Source organism: Apiospora hydei (assembly GCF_038363865.1).
Source record: "Apiospora hydei strain CBS 114990 chromosome Unknown utg000006l_segment0_segment0, whole genome shotgun sequence".
Taxonomy (NCBI): domain Eukaryota; kingdom Fungi; phylum Ascomycota; class Sordariomycetes; order Amphisphaeriales; family Apiosporaceae; genus Apiospora; species Apiospora hydei.
In genome coordinates, this window is record NW_027117365.1 from 699,001 (window position 1) to 711,916 (window position 12,916).

Consider the following 12,916-nt stretch of genomic DNA (forward strand, 5'->3'; position numbering starts at 1 on the left):
TCTTCATCATGGCTCTGAATCTGCCCCAGGGCGGCAGCGGAGGGGCCCATACCCAGCCCTCGCTGCCCTCGCTGCCGGCCCATCTGCAGTCGGACACCCATATCACAGCACACTTGGCCAGTCGTTTCCATGTGTCTGTACCGACGGCACGACTGGCTTCTCACGCCATAGTCTCCCTCAACACATATACGTCGTCAACCAAAGGTCTCGATGGCGGCAAGGAGGGCAGTGCCATGGCTGCCGCCGAGGATATGGCAGACCGGGCCTTCATCCGACTTGGCCACCGTTCCGAGAACCAGGCCATTCTCTTCCTGTACGTCCTGCAAAAATTTGTAAACCATACCAAAGCTCATCTGCTGACTTCTTTCAAAGTGGTGAATCCGGTTCCGGAAAGACGACGATCCGCTCCCATATCCTGACAGCCCTGCTGAACAAAACCTCGACGCCCCTGTCGACGAAGGTCTCCCTGGCCGCCTATGTGTTCGATTCGCTCACCACCACGAAGACGGCCACCACCCCGACTGCTTCCAAGGCTGGACTTTTCTACGAACTCCAGTACGACACCGCATCGACTACGAACCCTTTGTTGATTGGTGGAAAGCTTTTGGACCACCGTCTGGAGCGAAGCAGAATCGCCGAGGTTCCCACGGGCGAGCGTAACTTCCACGTTCTCTACTATCTCCTGGCCGGAACGAGTGAGGCTGAAAAGACCCATCTCGGTATCGATTCTCCAAGAGATGCTGCGGGACAACGCAGGTGGAAATATCTGGGCCACCCCACGCAACTCAAAGTGGGAATCAACGATGTCGAAGGATTCCAGCTCTTCAAGAACGCTCTGCGCAAGCTCGAGTTTCCCCGGAGCGAGATTGCCGAGATCTGCCAGATTCTGGCCTGTATCCTGCACATCGGCCAGCTTGAATTTGAGACGACCTCAAGCACGACTGCCACCGGAGACGACAGTGGCGGTTTCTCCCACGAGGGTGGTCAGATGGTGACGGCCGTCAAGAACAAGGATGTCTTGGGTATTATTGCAGCCTTCCTTGGGGTCAGCGCACCAGATCTCCAGACGACAATGGGCTACAAAACCAAGATGATCCACCGCGAGAGGGTGACGGTCATGTTGGATCCTGTCGGCGCCCGCGCCAACGCTGACGAGCTGGCGCGCACTTTATACTCTCTGCTCGTCGCATACGTCATTGAAACCATCAACCAGAAGATTTGCGCTCCTGAAGAGTCCATCTCCAACACGGTCTCCATTGTTGATTTCCCCGGCTTTGCTCAGCAGTCGTCCACTGGTTCGGCCCTTGACCAGCTCCTCAACAATGCTGCGTGCGAGTCGCTATACAACCAGGCTCTTCAAAACTTCTTCGACCGCAAGGCCGACCTGCTGGAGACGGAAGAGGTCACGGTGGCTGCCACGAGCTACTTCGACAACTCCGATGCCGTCAAGGGCCTGCTCAAGCCTGCAAACGGTCTGCTCAGCATTCTCGATGATCAGACCCGCCGGCACCGTACCGATATGCAGCTCCTCGAAAGCTTCCGCAAGCGATTTGAGGGCAAGAACCCTTCGGTCACCGTGAGCTCGGCTCAGGCCAAACTGCCTGGCAGCAACTTCTTCACCGAGAACACTGCAGCTACCTTTACCGTTCGCCACTTCGCAGGAGAGGTCGAGTACCCCATCAAGGGTCTCGTAGAGGAGAATGGCGAGATTATCTCGGGTGACTTGATGAACCTGGTCAACTCGTCCAAGAGCGAGTTTGTCACGCGTCTGTTCGGCCAAGAGGCTCTTCAAGCCGTCATGCACCCTCAGGAGCGCACCACTGTCATGCAGGCATCGGTCAGCTCCAAGCCTATGCGCGCGCCGAGCGTCATGTCCCGCAAGAATGGTAGAGCTGGACGCTCGACTCGCGTACGCCGGCAAGACTCTGACGAGTTTGGTAGTGATGGGGAATCCCGACCTGACACCAGGGGCGGCGAACCCAGGAAGTCGAGCCGTGTCTCCGAACAGGGTGCTTCTGGGCAGTTCTTGGCCTCCCTGGAGAACGTGAAACAGTCCATTACGGCGCCCAACACCAATACGTATTTCGTTTTCTGCTTGAAGCCTAACGATCGACGTATCGCAAACCAGTTTGACAGCAAATGTGTTCGCACCCAGGTGCAAACCTTTGGTATTGCCGAAATCAGCCAGCGTCTGCGTGCTGCCGATTTCAGTCTGTTCCTGCCTTTTGGCGAGTTCTTGGGGCTCGCAGACGCCGATACCATCCTCGTCGGGAGTGAGCGGGAGAAGACGGAGATGGCAGTCCACGATCGACAGTGGCCCAGCAACGAAGTGCTGATTGGTTCGACCGGCGTGTTCCTGAGTGAGCGTTGCTGGATGGAAATTGCCCAGCTCGGAGACGGTGTATCAGCATCCGGCCGCGGCTATCCCTCAGAGGCTGGCGACGGCGTAACGCCATCTCCTGGAGAGTTGCCTTTTGGCGCCTCCAAGGAGCGTCTCCTACACTCTATGGGCAACACTCCGCAGTACAACGACAAGAGCAGGACGGGCTACTTCGGCGCCGCAGATGCCGATGCTCGCTCGGACGCTGGTGTGTCTGCTTTCGGCGGTGGCGATATGTTCAAGAACCTCGATACCAGAGAGCAGATGGCCGAGCGAGGTAACGAGAAGTCCCTGGTGGAGGTGGAGGAATACAAAGACAGTCCAACACGTAAGCGTTGGGTCTTTGTTACCTATGCCTTCACCTGGTTCATACCGGAGTTTGTCATCAGATGGTGCAACATGCCTCGCAAAGATGTCCGCTTGGCCTGGAGAGAAAAGCTGGCCATCAACATGATGATTTGGCTCAGCTGTCTTATCGCTGCCTTCTTCATCATCGTCTTCCCCATGCTTATCTGCCCTAAACAAAACGTCTTCAGCCCGGAAGAACTGACGTCGTACAACGGAAAGGATGGCGCCGCCGCTTATGTCTCCATTCGCGGGCAAGTCTTTGATCTCGGCGAGTTTGCTCAACATCACTACCCGCCTTTCGTGACAGACAAGGCCCTGAAGAAATACGCTGGACTCGATGCCACCGGCATCTTCCCCGTCCAAGTCTCGGCCCTGTGTCAAGGTGTGAACGGCAGAGTCGATCCTGCTGTGCAACTTGATTACAAGACTGTCAACCAATCTGGCCAATCTGATATCCCCGACTTGACTCAAGACCTGAACTGGAAATACCATGACTTCCGATGGAGCTCAGATCTTTACCAGCCCGACTGGTTCTACGAGAAGATGGTTATTATGAAGTCGAACTGGAAGAAGGGCAACGTCGGTTACTCTCCCAAGTACGTGGGTACGCTCGCGGACAAGAAGCAGCTCATGGCGATGCTCAATGGCCGAGTCTACGACTTGACAAAGTACGACATGGGCGGCCGCACCGTTGCCGGCCCCAAGGGAGCTGACCTCCCGACGGATCCCCAGGTGACTCAGTTCATGCTTCCCCTCGTGGTCGATCTCTTCCGAGGACGATCTGGACAAGACATAACCAAGGCATGGGACGCTTTGGCCATGGACTCGGGTATGCGCCAGCGAATGCAGCTGTGCCTCGACAACCTCTTCTACGTAGGAGACGTGGACACCAGAAACTCGGTCCGTTGTCAATTTGCCGACTACCTCATTCTCGCCGTCTCCATCATCCTGTGTACCATCATCGGTTTCAAGTTCTTGGCTGCCCTTCAATTCGGCGGCAAGAACATCCCGGAAGACCTGGACAAATTCGTCATGTGCCAAATCCCTGCCTATACCGAAGACGAGGACTCGCTCCGCCGTGCCATCGATTCGGCTGCCCGTATGCGATACGACGACAAGCGCAAGCTCCTCGTCGTCATTTGCGATGGTATGATTATCGGTCAAGGCAACGACCGCCCCACCCCGCGCATCGTGCTTGATATTCTTGGTGTTTCCGAAACCGTCGACCCGGAGCCTCTCAGCTTCGAGTCTCTCGGTGAAGGTCTCAAGCAGCACAACATGGGCAAAGTCTACTCCGGTCTCTACGAGGTACAGGGTCATATCGTGCCTTTCCTGGTTGTCGTCAAGGTTGGCAAGCCGTCTGAAGTCTCCCGTCCTGGTAACCGTGGTAAGCGAGACTCGCAGATGGTCATCATGCGTTTCCTCAACCGCGTCCACTACAATCTCGCCATGAGCCCTCTGGAGCTGGAAATGTACCATCAAATCCGCAATATCATCGGCGTCAATCCGACGTTCTACGAGTTCTTATTCGGTATCGACGCTGATACAGTGGTCGCACAAGATTCCGCTAGTCGCATGGTTTCCGCGTTCCTGGATGACACGAGGCTCCTCGCCTGCTGTGGTGAAACCGCCCTCACCAACGCCAAGGCCTCGTTCGTTACCATGATTCAAGTGTACGAGTACTACATTTCCCACAACCTGGCCAAGGCCTTCGAAAGCTTGTTCGGCAGTGTCACCTGTTTGCCCGGTTGTTTCTCCATGTACCGTATCCGTGCTGCCGAGAGCGGAAAGCCGCTGTTTGTGAGCAAGGAAGTCGTCGAGGCGTATTCCACCATTCGTGTCGATACGCTGCACATGAAGAACCTGCTGCATCTCGGTGAAGATCGATACTTGACCACGCTTCTCCTCAAGTACCACGCCAAGTACAAGACCAAGTATATCTTTGCCGCACACGCCTGGACCGTCGCTCCTGATTCTTGGGCCGTCTTCTTGTCCCAGCGTCGACGATGGATCAACTCGACGGTGCACAACCTCATGGAACTGATGCCTCTCGGCGAGCTTTGCGGTTTCTGCTGCTTCAGTATGCGCTTCATCGTCTTCGTCGACTTGCTCTCCACCATTGTGCAGCCCGTCACCGTCGCTTACATCGTCTACCTTATTGTCCAGGTCGTCACCAAGGCCACAGTCATTCCCGTCACGGCTTTCGTCATGCTGGGTGCCATTTACGGTCTGCAAGCCATCATCTTCATCGTGCGCCGCAAGTGGGAGATGATTGGATGGATGATCCTTTACGTCATTGCCGTCCCTGTCTTCTCGTTCGCGCTGCCTCTGTACGCCTTCTGGCACATGGACGATTTCTCCTGGGGTAACACGCGTGTGGTCACTGGTGAGAAGGGTAAGAAGGTTGTCGTTACCGACGAGGGCAAGTTCGACCCGGCCTCTATCCCTCGTAAGAAGTGGGAGGAGTACCAGGCCGAGCTCTGGGACGCCCAGACAGCCCGCGACGACGCGCGTTCCGAGATCTCGGGCTACAGCTACGCCACCAAGCACAACGCGGCCGGTATGTCCGAGTACGGCGGCGGCGGTAGCCACAACGGCTCCTCGTACGGACAGATCCCGCCCTACGACGTCAAGAGCATGATGGGCGGAGCCGGAGGCCTGGGCGGCGGCCTGGGCGGCGGCCACATGTCGCGCATGTCGCTGGCCCCCTCGGACATGATGGGCGGCGCCGGCAACCGCATGAGCCAGTTCGGCGGTTCCCAGTTCCTGGGCAACCAGGACATGGAGATGTCCAACCTGGCGGGCCTGCCCAGCGACGACGCCCTCCTGGCCGAGATCCGCGAGATCCTGCGGACGGCCGACCTAATGACGGTCACCAAGAAGGGCATTAAGCAGGAGCTGGAGAGGAGATTCGGCATGCCGCTCGACGCAAGGAGGGCATACATTAATAGTGGTAAGTTCTTCCTCAACCCCAAACTCACAAGAAACCTTTTGCTGACTTTTACATGATAGCTACCGAGGCGCTGTTGTCGGGTCAACTGTAGAGAGGATTTTTACTCTGATCTGAAACCAACAATTTCCCCTTCCCCTTTCGTCATCTGTTCAAAGCGTGGGTCGGAGCATCAAACTCAATTGGGAGAATCATTTTTTTATATAATATAATAGCACGTTTGCATATGCTGGGCAATCGGCAGAGAGAAACTTATCACATGAAATACTCTGGATATGTGTTGGGTATCTATTGCGACCTGTTTCTTTTTTGTTTGACGGTTACCTAAAAAGGAAGAAGCCTGGGGAGAAGAGTTATGTATGTGACACGGCAGGTTGATATGAGTGTGTGTGTGTGTGTGTGTTTGTATATGTGTTGAAAGAGAAGGGGGAAAGCAGAAAAAGGTTATTATTGACACACATATTCTACCATAGCATAATCAGTGGCGAGACTGCCACAGCTGCTATGGGCGCTTGTCACTGGTTTGTCTCTAGTTATGTGTGTGGTGGCATGGCGTTATGTTGCGTTTTTGTTGGATAGGCTCGGGCGAGTAAATACAATATTTTGAACAACCCTTTTTACGTGTATTCTTTCGTTGGATAAGCCTGATGGTGCGCTCGTCTTCCATCTGATGTCACCTCTATTTTGGTTTCCTATTCGTTGAAGTCTACATTCACGATCGGGCTTTGCTGTACCAAAGGTTTACATGAGATTGATTTGATAGTACTTCGTAGATAGATTCATTATATATATGGCATCATACATAGCTCCAGATAAACCACCAAGGTCTAACTAAATCTTGGCCGCCACGGCCGGCACCTCCTCATCCAAGGGCAGGATGTTGGGCAAGGGCCCAACGGGGGTGATGGAGGGCGGGTTGATCTGGGTGTGGCTCTTGGTGTAGTGGGCCTTGATGTGGAGGAAGTTGGTGGTGTCGCGGAAGGCGGCGTGGTTCCAGTAGAGGTTGCGCATCCAGCGGTGCGTGGCTGGGTAGCCGGAGCGGATGTCGCGGATGTTGCACTTGAAGTGCTGGACGTAGACGGGGTCGAAGCGGATCAGGGTCACGAAGCTGTTGTTTTAGGGGTAAGGTTAGTAAAGGAGAAGAGGAAGGAAAAGGGGGAGGGGGAGAAGAACGTACAGTCGGATGTCCGTCTCGGTGAGGCGGTCGCCAAAGTAGAAGGGCCCTTTGCCCTCGGCCAGGTGCTTCTCGACGCGGTCGAGGGCCTCGAAGAGGCGCACGACGTTGCGCTCGTAGGCCTCCTGGGTGGTGGCGAAGCCGCTCTTGTAGACGCCGTTGTTGATGAGGTCGTAGGTCCACTCGCCGACCTCGTCAATGTCCTTGCGCAGGGGCTCGGGGTACAGGTCGAGCTTCTTGCCGCTGTCGTCGCCGGTAGTCTCGGGCAGCTGGGCGTCGAAGGCGTTGCCGAGCATGCGCAAGATCTCGGAGGACTCGTTGCTCACGATGGTCTGGGCGACCTTGTCGTACAGCACGGGGACGGTGAAGCGCGCGGCGTAGTCCTTGTCGACGCTGAAGTAGAGGTCGCGCAGGTGGGTGAAGCCCTCGTGCAGCGGGTCGGGGATCACGTTCTCGCCCTCGGCGTCGGTGTCTTCGGGGGTCGGGAAGCGCCAGCCTGTGGCCGTCCAATATTGTTAGTCTTGAGGTGGCTGTTGCTGGGTTGGGCGATAACTAGTACGCACCCTTCTCGCCCATGTGCCAGTGCACGACCGAGTAGCTGATGTAGTCCTCCAATCCCTTCAGCTTCCTCGCGATCAAGGTCCGGTGAGCCCAGGGGCAGGCATAGGAGACGTATAGGTGGCTTCGCGAGCAAAATGTTCAGTTTCTATCTTGCCGCAATCATGCACAGTCCGGAAAGAAAGAAGGAAAACATACTAGCGACCCTTCTCGGCAGGGAACTTGGCGCCAGGCTCATTTCTGATCCAGTCGCGGAAGGCGCTGGTCTGGCGCTTGAACTCGCCACTCTTGTCGCCGGGCTTGACCCATTGCGTGATGTTGCTAGCTCCGGAGGAAGACTGTATATGTGAGACAACGTTTTATATAGGTAAGTAAGCTTGCGCACATGTAGCCAAGGAGAGACATGAAAGCGGGAAGGAGCCATTGGCAACAAGGTACTTCTTGGATTGCGGACTGACCATTCTGATCTGAGACTTCTGTAGCGGCACAGATGCAGCTGAAACTGGTGTAGGACGAGTCGACAGAGCTCTACGTTGGACAGCTGCGGCTGAAGATGATGATATGGAAATAGTCTTATAGATCGATTGGACCCGGGGAACGAGTCTAGAGTTCATTCGGTCTGGGATACTTGGATGGCGGGATGAGGGGTTCGTGTTGGGGAGCTGGCGATGCGGGCCGGACGTTACGATAGCTTATATACAGCTACACTTTACCAGCTTGGCTATCAATTGCCTTGATTACGCTATAGTCCCTTGATATTCTTTCCAATAGAAGCTTATAAAAGTGGCTGTAAGGGTGCTTTGTAATGGCTCTTCGCGACGGTTTTTAGTACTCCCAATGTTTACAAAACAGAAAATGGCGAACCAATGGTGACGTAAAAGAGGCCGTGGTGGGGTAGATCCTTGCTTGCGCATGCTGACTGGCATTCATGTAAGTCATCAGTAATAGAACTGGAAGAGCGCCAGCAGAGGGGCGGCAGGTGGGCAGGTGGACAGGTGGGGGGCATGCAGCCATAGCATCTCCCGAACGAACCCACTCCCTCCTTAGGCCCGCGCCCGCTTACTCATGCATCCAATCTATGGGGTGGCCGTTTTGAATGGTGAACGTATCGCGGTGAACATAGAGTAGAGGCATCACGAAAAACACTTGTGGGTTGTCGAAGGTGGTTGTCTAAAGTACGTACTGATGATTTCTGTATCAATTCAACTCGTCTCGTCGCTTGTTGTCCTACTATCCTCATGTGCCAATCAATGCCTGTAGTAGGAGTAGCAAAATCTACCAGCGACCGACTTTCATCTCCTTTACCTGACCAAAAACAAGTCTATGTTTGCTGCCGCGTAGTACGATGAACGTATAGAATGTCATCCGCCTTTTGTTTCAGCTCATCTACCTTATCTTGACCTTGATGTAAGGCACCTCGACATCCTCCTCGTTCATGTCCTCGGCCACCATCTCGAAGATCACATCCTTCTGGTGCTCCGGAATAGGCTTCTTGGAGATCGTCTCCACCAGCTGGCTGAGCTTCATCCCCATTCTCTCTTTGAGCTTGGCAGCAGGGAAGAAGGCGGCGTACAACAGGCTCACTCCCGAGCTCAGCATGCTGATGGTGAGGCCACGCTTCTCGAAATCGTCGATGAGCTCCTTGAGGGTGATGTCCTCAATCTCGAACCGATCCCAAATCTTGTCCAGCGTCACCTTGCCGTTGGGGCCCTGGTATTCCACCTTGGGGCTGGCAATAGGCTCGCTGAACCCAAAGAACGGCAACGCCAGGTTGATGAATCCGTTCTTGTACTGCTCAATGTCCGTCTTGCCGTCGATGATCTTGTACAGCTCCAGCACAACCAAGCCCGTCACAAGAGCAGTCGTGGTAGCAATGGCCGGGATGATCTTGCCCGCGATGAACTTGGTCTTGTGGCGATCGGCCTGCTCAATCTTGTAGTTCTCGGCGCGCAGGTTGCTGGCCGACGTGATGAAGTCGATGTGGTGGTTGGTGTCGTCGTCCTTCTCAAACTCGACCGGAGTCAACTTGAAACCAGCCATCTTGTTAGGCGCCGGAAGACTCTCGGTGAGCTTCTGAAGCTCCCCTTCGTCGTCAAAACCACTGTTGGCACTCGGGTCCTATAGTTTGGTCAATTAGTCAAGCTGAACAGTTGGTAAATACATCCCATCACTTCTACTTACAGGATCGCTGTCCTTCTCCTGGATCTTGACGCCCGAGTCGGGGGCGAAGTCGGGCACAATCATGTTCTCGAGCACCTTCAGGTACGTGTCCTTGTTGACGCCACTCGCGTTGATGTTGTAGTTGAACGCGTGCAGGTTGGCGGCAGAAACGACGAACCCGAAGTGAGTCGGGTTCTTGGGGTCGAACTTCAATGGGTCGGGAGCTCGCTTGGGGCCGGACCAGAAAGGCTGGCCGCTGGACGAGGTCGAGTCCTTGGGGAAGTTGTACAACAGCTGTTGGATCGCGTTGTTATACTGCTTCTCAAACAACATGCGGGCCCAGATGATGCAGTCCTCGAAGCTGAGAGGCTTGTCGGACACAAGGTAGTCCCGGAGCATCTCCAGGGTAGCCTTCTCGTTGCCGCCCTGCTTCAGGGTCGTCTCCAAGTAGTTGGTCTGCGTCAGATACAGGTTGACCGTCTCGGCAGACTTGACAAACGAGGTCTCGAAGAGCTCACGTGCCCATGCGATGGTGTGTTCGATCTTGTTGGGGAAACTCCTCAGCGTGCACATGGGGAACGACTCCTCGGGCGGGTCGTGAGAAGAAGAGTAAGACTCGGTAAGGCTGGGGAGGACGACCTGAGTGTTGCCCTTGGTGCCCAGAGTACCGCTCTCCAGCAGCGGCTTGTGGAAGAAGACGCATCTACGGTCAACGTAGGTACGGGCCTCCACGTTGTCCAACGCATTGGTCACACCGTCCAAAGCGTTCCAGAAATCCTCATTGAAGAGATGCTCGGTCTCGGGGCTGACACGGTCCTTCATACACTCAATGTGGCCGACGAGGTCGGGGTTCATGGCCTGCACGGCATTGGCTGCGCAGTCACTCTTCATTTGGCCGACATCCTTGGGTCGGAACAAGAACTGACGGTTCAGGTTGCTCTTCTCGATCGAGTCCATATCGGTAATGGTAATCTTGCCCTTGGGGCCTACACCAAGACCAATCATGGCCCAGTTCTTCAGCATCTCGCAACCAATGGCGCCGGCACCGACGAGGAACTGCTTCATATTCGCGATCTTGTCCTGGTACTCCTTTCCGAAAACGGCAATCTGGCCGTCATAGCGAGAGCCAACGGGCTTGCACAGCTCCTCGGACCGCTTTGTGCTGGTAGGGAGCGACTCTAACGAGTCCAGGTAGAACCATTGCTGAATGGGGTTGAACTTGCCCGACACAGCCTTGAGGACTTCCTGGGCTGTCAAACCTCCAAACAGAGCAGCCATCGGGCTCAGATCACCGGCAGCCTGGTAACTGAGCTCCTTGATGAGCTTCTCGTCAAGCTCGACTTCCAGCTTCTGTTGTTCCACGAAGGCCTTGGCCGAGGCGAGGAGAACGGTGGCATCTTCCTCGTTCATGGGCCGGGGCTTGCGTCCTTGGGCCTGGGTAAAGGCGTGCAGAGCCTCAAAAGCCACGTGCAGTTGCTGGGGACGGTCAAATTTGGCAAAGTCCGACATGACGAACTCGGGCTCCCTCATGGCGGTGGAGATAGTCTTGAAGTTCATGACCTTGGGCATCTTCACCTGCTGGTAAAGACCACCTCGTTTGTACTGTCCCAGTCCCGACACATCGCCGATGGAGAACGTGTAGGGGCCCTTGACGGTGACCTTGCGAGGCTCGCCGCCGTTCAAGGCTTCCATTCCCTGGACCTCGGTGAAGGTCACGAAGTCACCATCTTCCAAGCCGTGTCGCGTCTCGTCAAGGGCCGATACCATGCCTTCCTCATCAATGCCGGCAACGATACCGTTGACAGGGTTCTCACCGGTCGGGTCCAAGCAAGTGAACTTCTCGCCGAAATCGCAGAAAATGGATCCGAAGAGACCGAAAGTGTCCGCGCATACGACGTAGATGCCTTTAGAGTGGCAGTAGTCGCCGATGGCAAGTTGTAGATTGAGGGGGTGTCGGTCAGGACGACGACCTGGTATTTGTCGAACTGGGAGAGGTTCTCGCCGAGTCCGGCGGACTGGTGGACATTCACGGGAGTGTAGGCGTTCAGCTCGGCGACACGCGGGGCGGTGACGGCATCGCGGGGCTTGCCGACGTCCTCCGGGCGCAAGAAGAACTGTGAGGAGAGATCAGGCAGAGTGACGGCAGTGGGGTCGTACAGCGTCAAGCTCTTGACGCCAGCCAGCGCAATGTTCTTGGCAATCTCGACACCCAGACCCTTCATGCCCACAATCAGGACGTTGGATGCGCCCATCCGTCGCATAGCCTCGTGGCCCAGGACATAGAGCTGTCGGCTGTAGAGGGACTCATCGATCTCGGACTTGCCCACTACGGAGTCATCAACCTGCACCCGGGTCACGAGGTCGACCTGGGGCGGCGTCGGGGTGGTCATGTTGGTGTCCTACACGTAGACGATGCTGTCAGTGTTGGTTCTTGCGAAGTGGCGGCGGGATTGGCTTGGCAGTGCACCAGCTAGCCATGGCAGCCCGAGACAGCATCCTTAACCAGGCCAAAAGCGAGGAGATATCGTGGGAAATACAGAGGGAACGGGCGCGTGGCAATGGAGGAAGCAGGAAGGGCATGGTGGACTTACCGACATGACTCTTTTGGGGGAGAGAGGCGTGTCTCCGTTCGAGAGCTTGCGCTTCCCCAGCTTGGCAGTATGCACTTTCTCTCAAGCTGCTAGCGCTTGAGAAAAAGGCGGTCGTGGATAGAAAAGAGGGAAAAGTCGTGATATTTGTGTTTGGTGTGGGAATGCGGTCCAATCAACAGACCATGTAGATGTTGTTTTTTCGCGGAGAGGGAGATGGAGATGTAGATGGTGAGGAAGTGAGTGTGTTTGTTGCTGGGTTGGGAGCTCCGTATTGGAGGTGTGTTGTCGAGTCGAGGATTAATCAACCACCCCACCATGGACTGCACTGGAGAGGGAATGGTACCTGCTAGTCCAGGCTACTGCGTACTTCTTGGGGCGGGTACCTCAGGTGCTGGGTGCTGCTGTCTGCCCGCCCGCCTTCAGAAAAGCGGCCCGCGTTTATCATCAATGTATCGAGTAAAGACCACTTGAGCCAATGACGTATCCCCCAGGCAGAATTTGACATGGGACATCTATTATCAAGCAATCAAGAGAGGGAATAAAAAGTAAGAGCGATTGACTCATTCTTTGGGCTGCAATCGCCTTTCTAGAATCAGCTTCCTATTACCAAGCCAGCCTCCTGTTGTGGCTATGCATTGATTGGCCTTATGCACCTGAGGCCTTTGGTGCGAGATGGTTCAATGAGGGGTTGCCGGAGCCTGAACCATGTTTCTGCATACCATATCTGTACATTGAATTTACCACTCAGGCACGAC

At 55.2% G+C, this 12,916-nt stretch overlaps 3 protein-coding genes across 3 annotated transcripts; 1 reads left to right on the forward strand and 2 right to left on the reverse strand.

The window, feature by feature from the left end:
- Positions 1-8: 8 nt before the first annotated feature.
- On the forward strand, positions 9-5,772 carry PG997_007404 (chitin synthase 8; the record flags this gene model as incomplete). Its single annotated transcript, XM_066811719.1, has 3 exons — positions 9-313; positions 373-5,681; positions 5,741-5,772. 3 exons carry the CDS (start codon positions 9-11, stop codon positions 5,770-5,772), a joined length of 5,646 nt encoding a protein of 1,881 aa, XP_066667061.1.
- A 737-nt stretch (positions 5,773-6,509) lies between these two features.
- PG997_007405 (E1 ubiquitin-activating enzyme) lies at positions 6,510-7,871 on the reverse strand (the record flags this gene model as incomplete). Its single annotated transcript, XM_066811720.1, has 5 exons — positions 6,510-6,786; positions 6,856-7,348; positions 7,416-7,534; positions 7,609-7,735; positions 7,814-7,871. The coding sequence occupies 5 exons, from the start codon at positions 7,869-7,871 to the stop codon at positions 6,510-6,512; spliced, it is 1,074 nt and encodes a 357-aa protein (XP_066667062.1).
- Positions 7,872-8,796: 925 nt separating this feature from the next.
- On the reverse strand, positions 8,797-11,960 carry PG997_007406 (ubiquitin-activating enzyme E1-like; the record flags this gene model as incomplete). The annotated part of the gene is made up of 3 exons (XM_066811721.1): positions 8,797-9,528; positions 9,592-11,406; positions 11,445-11,960. The coding sequence occupies 3 exons, from the start codon at positions 11,958-11,960 to the stop codon at positions 8,797-8,799; spliced, it is 3,063 nt and encodes a 1,020-aa protein (XP_066667063.1).
- Between the last annotated feature and the right edge of the window lie 956 nt (positions 11,961-12,916).